Source organism: Anguilla rostrata, chromosome 1 (genome assembly GCF_018555375.3).
Source record: "Anguilla rostrata isolate EN2019 chromosome 1, ASM1855537v3, whole genome shotgun sequence".
Taxonomy (NCBI): domain Eukaryota; kingdom Metazoa; phylum Chordata; class Actinopteri; order Anguilliformes; family Anguillidae; genus Anguilla; species Anguilla rostrata.
The window spans coordinates 76753104-76769094 of NC_057933.1; the positions used below are offsets into that span (position 1 = coordinate 76753104).

The 15991-nt window shown below is 43.7% G+C and overlaps 1 protein-coding gene across 2 annotated transcripts in view; it reads left to right on the top strand.

Annotated features, from left to right (window-relative positions):
- Positions 1 to 5970: 5970 nt before the first annotated feature.
- The window catches only part of nipal3 (NIPA like domain containing 3), an 11840-nt gene continuing 1819 nt past the window's right edge, over positions 5971 to 15991 (top strand). Inside the window, exons 1-11 of one of the 2 annotated variants that reach the window (XM_064302132.1) lie at positions 5971 to 6271; positions 8420 to 8488; positions 8658 to 8829; positions 9906 to 9965; positions 11332 to 11477; positions 12068 to 12164; positions 12827 to 12962; positions 14051 to 14139; positions 14252 to 14315; positions 14894 to 14988; positions 15695 to 15991. The exon at positions 15695 to 15991 is cut by the window's right edge and continues 1819 nt beyond it. In XM_064302132.1, the coding sequence (XP_064158202.1) occupies positions 6200 to 6271; positions 8420 to 8488; positions 8658 to 8829; positions 9906 to 9965; positions 11332 to 11477; positions 12068 to 12164; positions 12827 to 12962; positions 14051 to 14139; positions 14252 to 14315; positions 14894 to 14988; positions 15695 to 15882 (1188 nt within the window). In that variant the 5' untranslated portion in view covers positions 5971 to 6199 and the 3' untranslated portion in view covers positions 15883 to 15991. Of the gene's footprint in view, positions 6272 to 6333; positions 6563 to 8419; positions 8489 to 8657; positions 8830 to 9905; positions 9966 to 11331; positions 11478 to 12067; positions 12165 to 12826; positions 12963 to 14050; positions 14140 to 14251; positions 14316 to 14893; positions 14989 to 15694 lie in introns of those variants that run through there. The other variant, XM_064302140.1, reaches the window with a different exon arrangement.

Below are 15991 nucleotides of genomic sequence, written 5' to 3' on the forward strand. Positions count from 1 at the left end.
GCCCTGCAGATTTCCGCTTAATGATAACGTGAACTAGCTCCCTCTAGTGGACGCAAATGGAACACTGGCAGATCGCGACAGGTGCCGGCATCTTGCGGATGGAGCGACACCGACCTGCCGCCCCGTAGAATCTGATGTTTCGCTGTATCAAATGTCAGGCGCACATTCCTGTAGGGGAAAAAATGAACACCCCAATGCCTTTAAATGAACACGCGCTCAGTGATCATTTCCCTGAAACAAACGGAGAGTGGAAACACACTGGAGTGAGAAAGGGGTGGCATATGTACGTACGCTTAGATTTCATTTCTGTGAGCGTTGAGGTCATATGGTGGCTTTTCAGTCTGTTTGCGAAAACATAAATAAGGAAATTAACAGCAGTTTATACCCCTTGTTGAGTTTGTCCTAATTGATCCAGTGTTTGTGATGACAGAAGCATGAGGCAACAACAAATAAATTCTATTTAAACAAATAAATAAATAAATAAATTGATAACAATTACTAATTGTTGCAGATGTAGTTTTTAACATGCATTAAATAGTTTTAACTTTTTTAAATAGTTTTTTTTTCTTTACCCGAATACTTTAGGGGAAATGTTTTTTTAAATATATAAATTATATCAACGTTTCATACAGTATAGCAAACATTATACAGCAAGTGCATTAAGTCTTAAGTGTTAATGAAGTGTTAACCTTTTCTTGTTAAAGAGAGAGAGAGAGAGAGAGAGAGCTGGCCTGCGCTCATTTTGTATTTCTGTCCTTCGTTCTGCCTGATGGTTTCTGCTACAAGTCTCACTCTCGTGCATATTTACTTAACAAATCATCTTAAAGCGAGGAAAGATTTCATTTCTGGAACTCCTGTGTACAGTAGGACCCCTTGAAAACAGGATGTGACGTCTCACGGGTATTTTCCCGCTAATAAATGCATTTCAAATAAATATTTTCAATCAAAATAATTTTTTAAAATTTATTTATTTAACAATTTTTGAAATGCTCAGAAATGCTTTTGACTGAAGCCATTGGATTTTGATCGTCTCCGCAATTAAATTAAAGTGCATTAAACTGTATAAGTCAATGCAGTTTTGGATTTGTAATGATCTTCCATCGTGAAATTCAGGTATACACAATTGTCGCCAGCTGTAGTTTTTTCCTACATGCCCTTAAATTGCAGAAGTTTCTTTATTTGCCATGTACAAGAAGGCTCTGGAAACTTCACACCGAGTGTCCTCTGTAGAATGCTCTAAAACTGCTGCATTTGATGAAGACTTTGCGTTTGATCTGGCCTTCAGGTTACTGACGACTGCTCTGCCACACTAACCATCCTCACGCTCTCCTGACGGGTTTGCAGTGCAGGAGTCCACCAGCTATGCCCGCCATGTAAAACAATCTGTGTGATTAACTTTCCTGCAGGTGAGGCTCTGGGAGCTCACCTGCGCTGCCTATGCCTAGAACCAACTTCCATGGTGCGCTTTCAGAACAGTAAGAAAAAAAAAATTATCAAAAAGTGAAAAGTGATGTGTATGTATGTATGCATGTATATGTTTCTGTACATACATGTATTTGTATATGTATATGTTTTTGTACATATATATGTACATTATATGTATATATGTATATGTATATATATAAGTGTATGTGTATGTATATGTATATGCATGCTTCTGTGCATATATGTATATGCATTCCTCTGAGAGCACTTTAAATGGCAATTTGGGTGTTGTATGATTTGTATGATTTGTGATATGATTTGTTCCTTGGTGATTCATTGCACAACATGGGCGGGACCCCGTTGGCACCGCGTCTGGGTGGGTTGAAGATCGTCCCGGTGTTTTGTTTTGCATATGCCTCTTTTTTACAGCCTCCTTTTGTTCGCTTGCTAATGCCCTTTGAGTCGAAACGCCCTCGTCTGAGGCCGGTAATAACAGGCGACGCACGCGGAGTGGCGAATTTGACGCAAGACGACCGGGACCGTGAATACCTGGGACACCGTGACACAATAGCAAGGCACGCACACGGCTTTTTTTTCGTGTGAAGCCTTGACTGACTGTCAGGGATGATTTATTTCACTAGCAGGCTTCCTTCAGATTGCGACGAACGCCAAGTTCAATTACAGCTGTGGAAAAGTACCTAAACAGGACCTGCCACCCTCTAATTAAGTCAAAAAGATTTTTTTTGATACACTCTGAGATTGAAATGCCAAGGAAGAAACTCGACAGGTAGTCATTGAGCCACTTGAAGGTGCAGGAAAGACAGCCGCTTTCCAGCTTTAGCTTATAAGGAGCCATTACAGCAGGAATTCATTATTTTTAAACTTTCTTTCACTGCACTGAAGAGACACAAAACAGCTGAGTTTGTGAACCACTTTATTCAGCAAAGCCCTTCAGCGCCCCCTACTGCACCGCTTCAGGAATGCGACAACATTCCAAAACAGATACACAGAATGTTCATTTCTTGCATATTAACTGCCAAAATCGTAGACTATAAAGGGGACAGTTACATCTTGAGGGCTTAGTGTCCTGCAATCTGATTGGTTCGTGCAAGTTTTAGCCTGTGTTACATTGTAGGTCAATGGCCAAAATAGGTTAGGTCTCTGCCCCCAATTGGTGCCCTGCCCGGACAAGGTCACGATTTATCAGAAAAGTAAACATCCATTTGGTTAGTCAGAAAGCACGTCCCCAGAGTTTGGCCAGACTTACCTAAAAAAAAAAAAAGCCTAACAAATGAGTTGTGAGCTTATGCACTGGCCATGCACAAGCTCTCATTGGCCTTGTTCTATGGCACCAGGTCCCATGACATCCTGGCTCTGAGCCAATCAAAACAGCCATTCACATTTTCATCAGAAGCCGCAACAAACCTGGATCCAGTCCAGCATGTGTCATCTTCTCACAATGGCCATGCATGCCCCTGTCAATCTTTTCTGTGTTGTTGTGCGTCTGTGTGTTAGTTACAGGTCTTCACGTGGAAACCAGCGAGAAAACTAATTTAAAAAGAACACGGAAAATTTACAGCTGATAAAAAAGATGCTCACTGTTTAGTTGTTACTGCTCCCGCCATACTCAAACAGTCGATCATTCCAGCTGAATGTTTGCTGCAAATGTCACACAATTAGCAGCCAAGCATGCATAGCTTTAAAAGAACAAGTTCCCTTTAAAGAGGTTTAGTACACACTTGTCTGGGCAAGGCTAGGATTTGCTATGTGGTCATTTGTAAAAGACATCACAAGTTCAATGAGCCTTCCCCATCACTGCGAGAGAATCAGACATGGGACAAGTAATTATTTGAAATAGTCTGACCCTCTAGACACATGATTACCTGCAGTTTTCACTATTTTGAAACATCTATTCATCTGTTCAAACATCTAAATCATCAATTTCCACCAATATTTTTATGTTTTGCAGTTGTCACCCCAAAGCCTGGATCAGCATTCACCTTTTCGGCTCATGAAAGGTTCGCATTTGAAAAAAATGTTTCATTGTCCTGAAGTTTACCTTCAAGGTATGAATCCGAGTAAATATTTCAGACCACTCTTCAACTTGGAATGGTATGTTTGAGGCAAGACATTATTACATTAGAGGCATTTAGCAGACGCTCTTATCCAGAGCGACTTACACAACTTTTACATAGCATTTTACATTGTATCCATTTATACAGCTGGATATATACTGAAGCAATGCAGGTTAAGTACCTTGCTCAAGGGTACAACGGCAGTGTCCTTACCCGGGAATCGAACCTGCGACCTTTCGGTTACAAGCCCAGTTCCTTACCCACTGTGCTACACTCCGTCCTATATACAGTACCATGTTTGTGTGCAGAACTGACTGGACCCCTGGAACCAAAAAAGCCAATGCAAATTGACTTTGGTGATGCCAATTGCATTTTTTTCCTGACAGGTGTCTAAATTTGTGTTATTTGATGTTTTCAGAATAAATCATATATTACCACTTTAAAAAACAACAACAAAAAAAAAAAAAAACAATGCATTGAACAAACAGAGGGTAGTGAGCTTACTTCCTGTCAGGAAATCAGTTCAGCGGTGAACTACAATAAATAAAACCACCCTTCGGGAACACAGTTGCACTGTCTGCATTTCCATAAAAATGTGCGATGACACATTACCGCAAAGTTGAATGCAGGGGAAATTAATTGCCATTCCATTCTGATTACAGGTGGACGGGTGGTGAATACACCTTCTCTGAAAGAGCTTGAAGTGGTTAGCCAATCCCACTCCAGGATCGGAACAACCGGGGCGGCTTCCACGCTCCTTTGTGATTGCTACACATGATTAAGGTAAACTCTTTCCATTTAAATTACTCTGTCACAATAACACACACACACACAAACACATGCACACCCAAATGCGTAGGCCTTAACATGCACCCAAACGCACGCACACAATGGTATTATTTATTTCATTTTAAGTAATGCATTTTGAGTACCAACAGACCCATCTCAAAACTTCCGTTCATCTCTAAAATCTTGGGGAAAGTGGTCTCAAAGAAACTTTTAGAGGTAGTCGAAGACAATAACATCCTTAAAAAAATTCAGTCTTGCTTTTGGAGCCTGCACAGTACAGAAACTGCCCTCTCCAGGGTCAATAACGACCTTTAAATGACAGACTGAGAAAGTGGGTTGGTAGACTGCATTGGAGTGGTTTGCCTCTCACTTGTCTGACAGGAGTTTCACAGTGTCAACTGGAGATTATGTTTCCTCTGTTGCAGTGGTGTCCTGTGGTGTTCCACAGGGCTCAGATTTTGGCCAGACACTGACCTCTCTTTACATGCTACGGCTGGAATGGAATTTTCTTTCATTGTTATGCAGACAATACCCAGCTGTATTGATCAGCTGGACCAAATGATTTTAGTAAGCCAGCCATTTCACCTGACTGTATTGCTGATATCAATAATTGGATGTCCAGAAATGTTTTACAGCTAAACTCAGACAAAATTTAAGTTCTTATCACTGGACCTGAGCACATCTCCAGGCACATTCACTTAAGCCTAGGGTCTCTAACGCCTAGTGTTGGGCTTGAATCTTGGTTTTTGATTTGAACCTGAGTTTCATGTAGCAAACAAAAAAAAAAAAGCTGTCTCAGTCCTGATTTTATCATCTGAAGAAAATTTTACATGCTTTTATTGCATCTCACCTTGACTACTGCAATGCTTTCTGTTCTTGCATTTCCCAAAAAAAAAAACTTTGGCTCACCTTCAAGCCATTCAGAATTATGCTACTAGGCTTTTGACTAGAACAAAACGCAATTCTCATATTACTCTGGTGCTGGTCTTCTTACACCGGTTACCGGCGAGATTTAGAATTAATTTAAAATTCTAACGTTTACTTGTAAAGCGTTGCCTGAACTGTCACCAGCGTATATTGCTGAATTATTGGTCCCCGGTAGGACAGCGAGACGTCTTATGTCTTCTGACCAGGGACTTCTAGTTGTCCTAGAGTCCTGGCTCAAATTTAAGGGGTGATTGCACCTTCGCAGTAAGGGTAGACTCTGGAACAGCCCCCAAATACTGTATTAGATCTGCTAAGCCTCTCTCAGTAAACTATTGTAAACTATTTTAATGTTTTTACTTGATTTTATTCCCGTACTCTCTCCCTTCAATCTTCATTATGTTATAGTGCTTCTATTGTCCTATGCGGTTTTATATTTTTGTACTTTTTCTTTTCTTCTTTGCTGGAAAAGTCTATAAAAAAGCAGAAAATAAATAAAATAAAGTTGAAATTGTGCAGTTCTATATTAAATTTTCATGTAGGCTCTTGCTACAAGTAACTCTGATTTTAAAATGTAATAATAATAATAATAATAATAATAATATTAAATAACGGTACAAAGTGTGACCTAATATGACCTACTTTTGATGGCTACAGCGCAGCCAGGAGTTAGTCCGATAGGACATCGTCGATATTTCTATTTCTGTGCGCATTTATCCCATATTTGCTCTGTTGACAGTGTTGCCCTTCCGATACACTGGGCGCAACTTTACCGCAGGTAGAAACCGGCGAGACAGGTTTTTTTTTTTTTTTTGTTATTGTTAAAGATGGCGGCGATACTGTAGCAATAGGGCTTAACAGAGAAAACTCCCAAATGTATTGTTGATTAATATTAACTTTTGGGGATGATTAATGTGTCTGTGTTTAGTTCAGCTAAAAACGTGTTCGTTATCGAGAGCTAACGGCTGTATGTAGATTTTGCACAAATGGCAGGCGTAGAGTATTCCAAAGTTGACAGCCGTTTTCAAGTCTCTTCCTACGAGTCCTCTTCGTATACGGTAAGATGTCACGTAAATATTCTGCCATTCAAGCATAAACTCACTGCTTAGGTAGCCCTTTATAGATGGTTAACGTTGTACGTTGGCTAGTCTAACTAACCAGTAACTTGCCAACTAACTAGCCAAAAGTGTGGACAGCTAATTTTGCTAATTAGCTAGCGTGTTGCATGCTAACGACAAAGGTGCGATGCCTGGACATAGCAGGTGCTGACTAGTTTAGACGATTAGCACTATTGATAACTTTTGATAACGTTAGCAAGCAATGTGGATGATCAGAAATATAGCTACATGGTAAATTAACGTGAGTGTGATAAGCTAATTAATGCTAGGCTAACTGGTTATGCAGCTGTTGAGTTAGGCTTCTTAGCTAATGTTAGCAACAAACATCACTAGACTAATTAGTCTAGCAAATTTAACTTTCTATGAATTCGCATTGCATATAAAGCTAGCACCTAGGCTCAACTGTAGCAAAAAATGTCACCTGTCAATCGCTAGCAATAGCTCAACGATTTAATCTCCGATCTCATTGATTTACGTAGCAGTCCAGCTAGAGCACTGGGTAGGTGTGAGATTGCTAGCTAGCTGTAGCTGATCTGTTTTATAATAAGAATATAAGAACAATATTGTCTCCTTTTTTAACAAGGTTGAAATGCATAAACTAGCTAGCTGCTAATTGTTGATATACCCTCGTCTTTAATGCCGTGTTTATTCCGGCCATCGAGCTAACGCTTACTGCATACGGGGAGTTTCAGTGGCTAACTGGAAATAGCAATTGGTCCGTAATGGCTTTTGAAAAGTGTGAGGTTAGCTAGCTAGCTAGTACGTGTTACAACAAATAGGAACCATGCACGTTCTCTTGGGCCTTGGCAAGAATAGAATTATTCTCAGAAGTGCTTCGAGCACGTACACTGTACTTTGTATTATTATCTTGATGTTGTAGCTTGTCATGCCTCCTAGTTTGACTTAGCATTGGTTAGGTCAGAGGGTAATGCTTACTGTGTGAACTGGGCTTAATGTGTTCATGGCTATGAATAGCTCACAAAATTAGTACTGTACTTAATCGGACCTGTGTTTTGTAGTTAAAATGAACTACAACTTCGGTATGCTCCTATTGTACTGTGCTTTGGATAAAAGCATCTGCCAAATAAATGTAATTTAAGTGATTATTGTCTGAACTGTGTCCAGTACACGTCAAGTGTTTGGACAGATTTTGAACCTCAGACTTACCACCATGACCTGATTGAGTGTGTTCAATATTATAATCTGTATACAGTATGAAATTATAATTTTTGTTTTTCCCTAACCATAACCCCTCTAATATCCGTGATTGCTATTTAGCCCAACATGAAAGGCATCTCTTTGAAAGGAATTTGATCTGTCACTGCACGATGTCTACATCGTCACCAATTCCATCTCTGTGCAGTTTTTTGCCTGGACTGGTATTCGGGACATCCTGAATCAGTTGGCCGTTTAATTGCACGCCTATGTGATGCGGCTCATTTGCGGAAATGTCTTGCGCACGTGTGTTCAGACGAGTGAGGGTGTGCAGACCTGTTGCGGCTGCTGCGTTTCAGAATACGGCACAAGCAAATACTGCTTTCTTGAGCTGCACCCCTTCAGTAAACTCTGTGTCCTTTTTCCCAAAAGCACGTGCGTATTAGGGCCTCTCCAGCTTCTTTACAGACAGGAGTGTGTGTGATGTTTTTTTGTTTTTTTAGGGTGACCATATCTTAAATTGTTTTTAAAAAAAGGGGACGCGGGTTAGTGGGCGCATTATGAACCCAATTCTGAGCAATTTGTTTGTTTATATACGATCTGTGGAACAGGAAAAACCTAACCAGACATTTTTGGGATTTAAAAAAGCTGCCTGGACTGCTATTTTCAGTCACAAAAGGAATACATAGAAAAAGAGGACGTATGGTCAGGCTAGTTTAGCGGTGTTATGAATTTTTTCATGGCTTGCTAAAGCTTGTGTTTTGTGTGTGTGCATGTGGCCGTTTTTTGGGTGCGTGCGTGCGTGTGTGCGTGCGTGTGTGCATGCGTGCGTGCGTGCATGTGTGTATACGCGTGTGTGTGTGTGCATGTGGCTGTTTGTGTGTGCGTGTGTGTGTGCCTATGTGTGTGTGTGTGTGTGTGTACACTCTACAGGAGAACCTCATCGGGACTTTGTTGGCCATATTCGGAAACCTCCTTGTCAGCATCTCGCTCAGCATTCAGGTTGGTGCCAAACTTCCAGAGTCAAAAAAAATCACAAAAATTTCACGGTTCAGACGGAACTGCTCTCCGTTATCTGCGCTGCTTATCGAGCTCTGCAGGAAATGACTTAACTCCACACCCCCCCCCTCCTTCTCCCCCCCCGCCCTTACCCTTTTCTCCACTGCTGCAGAAATACAGCCATGTCAATTTGGCTGGGAACAAAGACCCACGGGCTTACTACCGGACCAAGACCTGGTGGTTGGGTCTGTTCCTGACCATCCTGGGGGAGTTCGGAATCTTTGTGTCCTACGCCTTCGCCCCCCTCTCTCTCATCGCTCCCCTCAGCGCTGTGTCTGTCATAGGTACGAGCCCCCCCGGATGCCACAGGAGTCGGCCATTTTCTATTTTTTTAATATCGCTCCAAAGAATGGCCCCTTGTCCTGGGCGTGCTGTTGATTGTAACTGTGTGCAGTGAGCCGGTTTATTAGATTTTGCCGCAGTTTTACTTTAGCTGTCATTTTGCCTTCAGAAGCAGGACAGTGTAGGGCATTGTGATTTCTTGGTTGACCTTGTGTAATGCCGACAGTAGCCAATTTCAAAGGCGAAATCCAGGTTTACTGGCCAAGAACGAAAAAGGAAAAACACAAAGGTGTCTGTATGATCTGAGCTGTAAATCAGAAAAAAATGAATATGTTTTTGAGAGGACTGATGACACGGGGACAGATTCTGACTGGATTCCACGCAGTTATGTTTAGAAACGGTCCGGCTGTGTGGAATGCAGATGAGCATTATCTCACCTGTCAGCTCTCGTAGCGAGAGCAGGTGCGTGTGCTGTCGTGGTGCGTGCTAGAGAGTCGTTTCTGCTTCCGTCGTGTTTATTACGGTGTTTATTATGACATTTATAGGCATTATTGTCCATATCTGGTCATAGTAATAAAGTTTTATTTGGGTTGATCAGTGCAGAATTAAGCCTGTGACTGCAGGATCTCTCCTTCAAGGTGTGAGATCACAAGTACGTGATTAGAGTGTTCTTAACTGAACATTCCGATGTCGCAATCACTGCTGGTAACTGAAAGCAACAAGAGTTCCAGAACACTGACTTGGAACTTTGAAGCAAACATTCCATAAATAAACCTACCCTTCAGCGGAGTGACAGTGGGAACAGTGAGGGAATGAGGAAGCGCGCTTGTTCTCAGCAGACCCCTTCTGGGACCCGGCTGTCAGCCTGGAGCACCTGCTGGAACGCTACCGATTACAAAAGCTCTTCGGTTCGCACTAATGCGCAACCCGAGTCAGAATCTGGCCCCTGTAGTGAGAAAGTGATTAAGAATAGAAAAGCAAACTCCCCCCCCCCCCCCCCCCCTTTAAAAAAAAAAATAAAAAATAAATAAATAAATCAAAACCAAACTGTTGTTTTTCTCTCTCTCTCTCTTCACAGCGAGTTCCATTTTAGGATTTATCTTCCTGCGAGAGAAATGGAAACCAAAGGAGTTTCTAAGTAAGTCCACACCAACCCGTAAACGGCTTTCCTGTTGTTTCTCTGCCCTTTGAGCAGAGTCACATTCCTGTAAATGCTGATGTCGTGTGACGGTTGCTGAGCTCAGGATTGATGGGTGTGATGTGCTGTAGCACCCCCTGCTGGTCGATCTGACACCTGCAAGTCTGCACAAGTCTGCTCTTTCTCTGACCCTGCTCTGCAACCCCCTGACTTATATGGACTGATATGACCTGCTTCCTGTAAGAAAGGAAGCAGGTCATATCAAACAGTGATCTAAGTGGCGAAGGAATGCGTGTAGTCTTACCCGATGCTACTGGAACGGGATTAGTTTAACGTTATCTCGGTTATCTGACTCCAAAATAGTGTTTTAACCTTTCCTCTGTGCTAACGGTTACGCTTAGAAGCAGGAGACTGCTTTCTGCCAGTAGCGTGGCTCGAGTCTCCCCGAACCATTGCCCCTTTCCCCCTTACAGTATATGCAAACAAATGAAAGGAAAAGTCATCAAATAAACACACAGTCATAACAGAACAGTGCATTAGTGATCTCTAAGCATGTCACTCCGGGTTAAGCTTTGTATCTAGCTGGGCGCTGACCCGCAGGTATCAAGATCTTTAGTCAGCACCACAAAATACACCAAATAGTTCCCCATGCCACCGGCTTTCCAGCAACGCCGAACATGATGACATTGTATCAGGGAGAGCCTAAGGGTGACATAATGCTAATCCAGTAGGATGTTTTGCAACTGAGCACCGTTTCTTTATCACACCCTGCTGACTCCCTGTCACTCAGCTCAGTAAACAGTCTCTTTTCCCTGAAATCTCACAGAGCAGTACGTTCTGTTGACCGCCCTGCACCTGTCTGACTCCCTCACACCTGTCTGTTAACCGCCCTGCACCTGTCTGACTCCCTCACACCTGTCTGTTGACCGCCCTGCACCTGTCTGACTCCCTCACACCTGTCTGTTAATTGCCCTGCACCTGTCTGACTCCCTCACACCTGTCTGTTAACCGCCCTGCACCTGTCTGACTCCCTCACACCTGTCTGTTAACCGCCCTGCACCTGTCTGCCTCCCTCACACCTGTCTGTTAACCGCCCTGCACCTGTCTGCCTCCCTCACACCTGTCTGTTAACCGCCCTGCACCTGTCTGACTCCCTCACACCTGTCTGTTAACCGCCCTGCACCTGTCTGACTCCCTCACACCTGTCTGTTGACCGCCCTGCACCTGTCTGACTCCCTCACACCTGTCTGTTAACCGCCCTGCACCTGTCTGACTCCCTCACACCTGTCTGTTAACCGCCCTGCACCTGTCTGACTCCCTCACACCTGTCTGTTAACCGCCCTGCACCTGTCTGCCTCCCTCACAGAGCGGTACTTCCTGTCCTTCATCGGCTGCGCTCTGACCGTTGCTGGGACGTACCTCTTCGTCTCGTTTGGGCCCAACTCCCACGAGAAGCTGGACGCGGAGAACATCATCAGGCACGTCATAGGCTGGCCCTTCCTGCTGTATCTGGTAAGATCCCAGCCTTACTTATGTTACGTTACATTACATTTATTTAGCAGACACCTTTAACCAAAGCGACGTACGAAAGTGCATATCACGGTCATTGTAACAACTAGAAGACACAGGTTCGATAAGGTACAATACTCATTTTGTATTTGTATTTTATTCATAGCCAAGAACACAGCCAGTTCACACAGTGAACATTATTTTGACCAAACCTATGCTAAGTCAAACTATGGGGCAGTACAAGCTACAACATTAGGACGATAATGTAATACAAAAAAAAAAAAACTTATGTACAGACTTACATAACGTAAATTGATCTCATTTTTAAAAACTTGCAAAACTGACGGTGTTGGTCACAGACCTACACCCTGAGCCAACCAGAGGAGGATGGGTTCCCCCTGGTTCCTTCCAAGGTTTCTTCCCATCTGCCACAGGGAGTTTTTCCTTGCTGCTGTTGCTTTGGGCTTGCCCCCGTCGGGGTTTAGGCCAGGGTTGTCTGTGAGGCGTATTTGTGACAATTGTTTGTGAAATGCGCTATATAAATACATTTTGATTTGATCTGATTTTGATTAAAAATGTGTCTTGCGTTGTAGGTGCTGGGAATTATTGCTTTCTGCTTGCTGCTGTACTTTTACAGACAACGAAACGCAAATTACCTCATCGTAGTTCTGATGTTGGTGGCACTTCTGGGTGAGTTTAATTGCAGTGTCTTTTTCAAACATTTTTCCGCAGCAGTTGCTAGGCAAAGCTAGTGAGTCTCAGCATTAAATTGCTGTTTTCAGGCAGATTTATTGTCTGGATTTTAATTGACAGAATGGACTGAATAATTGTGTGTTGCTTCTGAAAGAGAAAAGACAAGCAAATCCTTAATGGAGCCATCCCTTTAACCAAGGGGGGGGGGGGGGGGTGGGGGTGTAACTGGGACCTAACAAATACTGAGGTCATGGGACCGCTGGGGTGGGGGGTTAGGCTGGGGTATGCTTTCTTCTCTCTTTAATTTAGTCATTTGATTGAGGATGCATTTTAGGCGTGTAATACTGTACATATGCCTCTAGATTAGGCTTAAATTAGAGAAAATATTAATGACCTTGTGTCCTCCTCCTGAATGCATTGCAACTGATGTTCCAACTAAAGAATGGCGTTCAATATAGGCTTTGGAAATGGAGATGGAAAAAAAAAACACTGAGGACATGACCTTGGTGTCCTCAATGGTAGTTACGGTCCTGCCTTTAGCAAAGTTTCATTCCTGTGCCTGGTGTTTTGATGCCTCCTCTCTGGCCCTGCCCCCTCTCTGTGCCCCGCCCCCTATTTGTCCCTGCCCCCTGTCTGTGCCCCACCCCCTCCACCGCCAGGCTCGGTGACGGTCGTCACGGTGAAGGCGATCTCCGGGATGATTCTCCTCAGCATCCTGGGAAACCCGCAGCTCACCTATCCCATCTTCTACGTCATGTTCGTCTCCATGGTGGCCACCGTGGTCTTCCAGGCGACGTGAGTGCCTCTGCCGGCCTGTAGGGGGGGCGCCGTGACGGGCAGGAGTGGCAGACCAGGGGGTATCCAGACTCATTCGACCCAGCCAATGAGCAAATGCACTTAGCATGATCCCTGCCCCTTTAAAAAAAATGAAATTAAATTGTAAAAAAAAAAAACAGCCTGACATGGTTTTTTAAACATATCTGCACATACATTGTAGCTAACGCAGTGCATATAACAGATGCAGTGTTTTAATTTGGCCTGTATAGATGTCCGGGTTAAATGTACTAATATACTGTGAGTTTTATTTTTAATTTTTTTGGGGGTTTTATTTTGCCATCTATCCCATTACTCCATGTCAACTCTCAGTTTTCCAGCCTCTGTAGTGATTGACCGTAGACACTGCCATGGCCTGTTACATGGCCTGTGGGTCTCTCCACCTCCATCCTATTCCTGTCCTCTGTGATGTGACCGGTATCAACCCACTGTGTGCCACTGGTTTTCCAGTTTCTTGATTGGCTCACGCATTTCAAGCTTCTGCGGCCAATCACAGCCCAGCAGCCTGTATAAGACCCGCCCCCGCGCTGGCTCAGGGCCATCTTTTGGCCATCTTTGCCACTGATGTACTGTATGTTGTGTGTGTTTAAGTTCCCATGTATAGCGTTTGGTGTTTGCATAGGGGTGAGCTGCTATTTTGTTTTGTGTCGGGTTGTCACCTTTGTATGTTTGTGTAAGGAGTTGGGTTTAGCCCTGTACTTTTCCATTTGCAGCAGATTGCTTAATTTGGTTTTAAGGTAGTTCTGGTTTTCTTTGTGGTGTGGGCTCACCCTGAAGTCTTTTATATTTTCGTTTTTGTGGCAAAGTTTTTTCAGTTTGGTGACCATTAGTGTTCAGAGTAAATGGCATATTGTTCCCTGTTGTGATGTCAGGTTCCTATTCTTTTGGGTTTTTTAAATTTCCCTTTTGTGATGTCACACAAGGACTGTGGTATTCTCAGGCCTGATGTGTTTCTTTTATCATATTGTGCCTATTGTGATGTCACATGTTCTGTTGTTATCTCAGACCTGATGTGCTGTATAACATTCTTCCCAATTGTGATGTCACAGGTTTCTGTCCCAAGCTTCACACCGGTATGACTCCTCCTTGATAGCCAGCGTCAATTACATTTTATCCACCACATTTGCCATTATAGCAGGTGAGTGTTTTAGCTTCACGTTTAATTTAAGCTGTCAGTTATTAAATGTCCATTGTCTGTAGTGACCTGGCTTGCATGTGGTAAGGTGTCATGGTTTTCTCTGTTTTATAAGGAGCCATATTCTATCTGGAGTTCAATCATGAAGATGTCCTCCACATCTGCATGTTTCTGTTGGGGTGAGTGTGTTGTGTTTTCATTCTTGTACGTTTAGGGTTCACGTACTGCAAGGTGCATCTTCGTACATTGTGAAGCCGAATATCTTTAGACAGGAAAGGGACTCCTGGCATGCTGTGTAAGGCGCTCTGAGTGTCTGCTAAATGACAAAAAAAAATGTAAAATGTATGCTCCTAACGGGGCAGGAAACTAACTTCTTCATCCACAGTGGCCACAGTGGCTGGTCCACCCCGAAATTCACCAGCCTATTTCACAGCTTTACCGGAAAAGCTAGATGTTTAGGATAGACCGGGACCTCCAAGTGGGTGGGGTAGTTACCTGCCAAAGCGACTGCTGGTGGAGTAGACAAAACGTACCAGCCACAGATAAAATTAAATTTACCAGCATTTGGCTGGTGTCAGTTTCCCAGCCTGGTCCCTGATGGTTGAAGCCCTGCTCTGCTGAACCCCTTGATCGATGTGGGGACATTGGCGTGTGTGCGTGACGGAACGTGACGGAACGTGACGGAACGTGACGGAACGTGACGGAACATTCTTTTCGCTCTCGCGTGCTGACGCTCTTCGTGTCGCTGATTCCGCAGGTGCGCGGTGTGCTTCCTGGGGGTCTTCTTGATCACGAAGAACCGAAAGAAGGGCAAGGTCTTCGAGCCGTACGTGACCATGGACGTGATGCAAGGTCTGTGTGACCTTCGACCCCCCCCCCCACCTAGCCATCGGCTACTCTTCAGTCAGCTCCCGGTCTTCCGTCCGCCTGTCTTGTTGTGTGGAGAGAGAAGTTGACGGCATCACTGAAGCATTTTTTTTATTCCGGCGAAGTGATGGACCAATCACAGAGAGTCCTTGGACTCTATTTGTAATTTATTGTCAGTCTGGCAGTCTGGGTGTACTGTTAAGGAGCTGTAGAGTAGTGTAATGGGTAAGGAGCTGGTCTTGTAACCTAATGGTTGCAAGTTTGATTCCCGTGTAGGACAGGATAAGGGCGTCTGCTAAATGTCTGTAATGTGATGTATCGTTAACAGATTTCTGACAGAACACTAACAAAAACCATTTCTGAGAAAACCATTGTTGCCAAAAGCATCTTCAAGTTGGTGTCCATGCAGACAAAAATATTTTGAAAGCATTACGCCCAATGAAGTATATATACCTGCAGGTCCATCTTCAAAGAATTACACAGTTTGACCATTGCAGAAAAACACATTCTTCAAAAAGTCATACATGGATCTTTGCGATCTTGCTGAAGAGTCATGGAAGATGCATGCTGTTTATATGACTGGGGAACGAGAGCAGATCAGTCATTCAGCCATTGAAGCATGGCACCTGTTACTGTCATTCTTTTTACGAAAAACTAAAATAAAGTTTTTTTGTATTTTTTTTTGGTCCAGGTATCCCGACGATTCATGACAAAGGGCGGGCGGTCCAGCCCGAGTACAATGGCTCCTTCTCTTACGGTTCCCTGGGCAACAACGACAGCATCACACCGGCCACATTGCCAGTGGCCCAGGAGCAGCTGGCAGCCAGCCCCAGCTCCAACAGCGCCCCCTACCAGTCGGCTGACCTCAAGAGAGACTGAGAGAGTGTTCCTCCTGCTTTCTCCGCGGGCCTCCCACGAACTGAAATATTGTTTTATTGCTTATGTTGGCAGTGGAGGCGGGGACCCAGCTGTGTATCTTGGCTCCCGC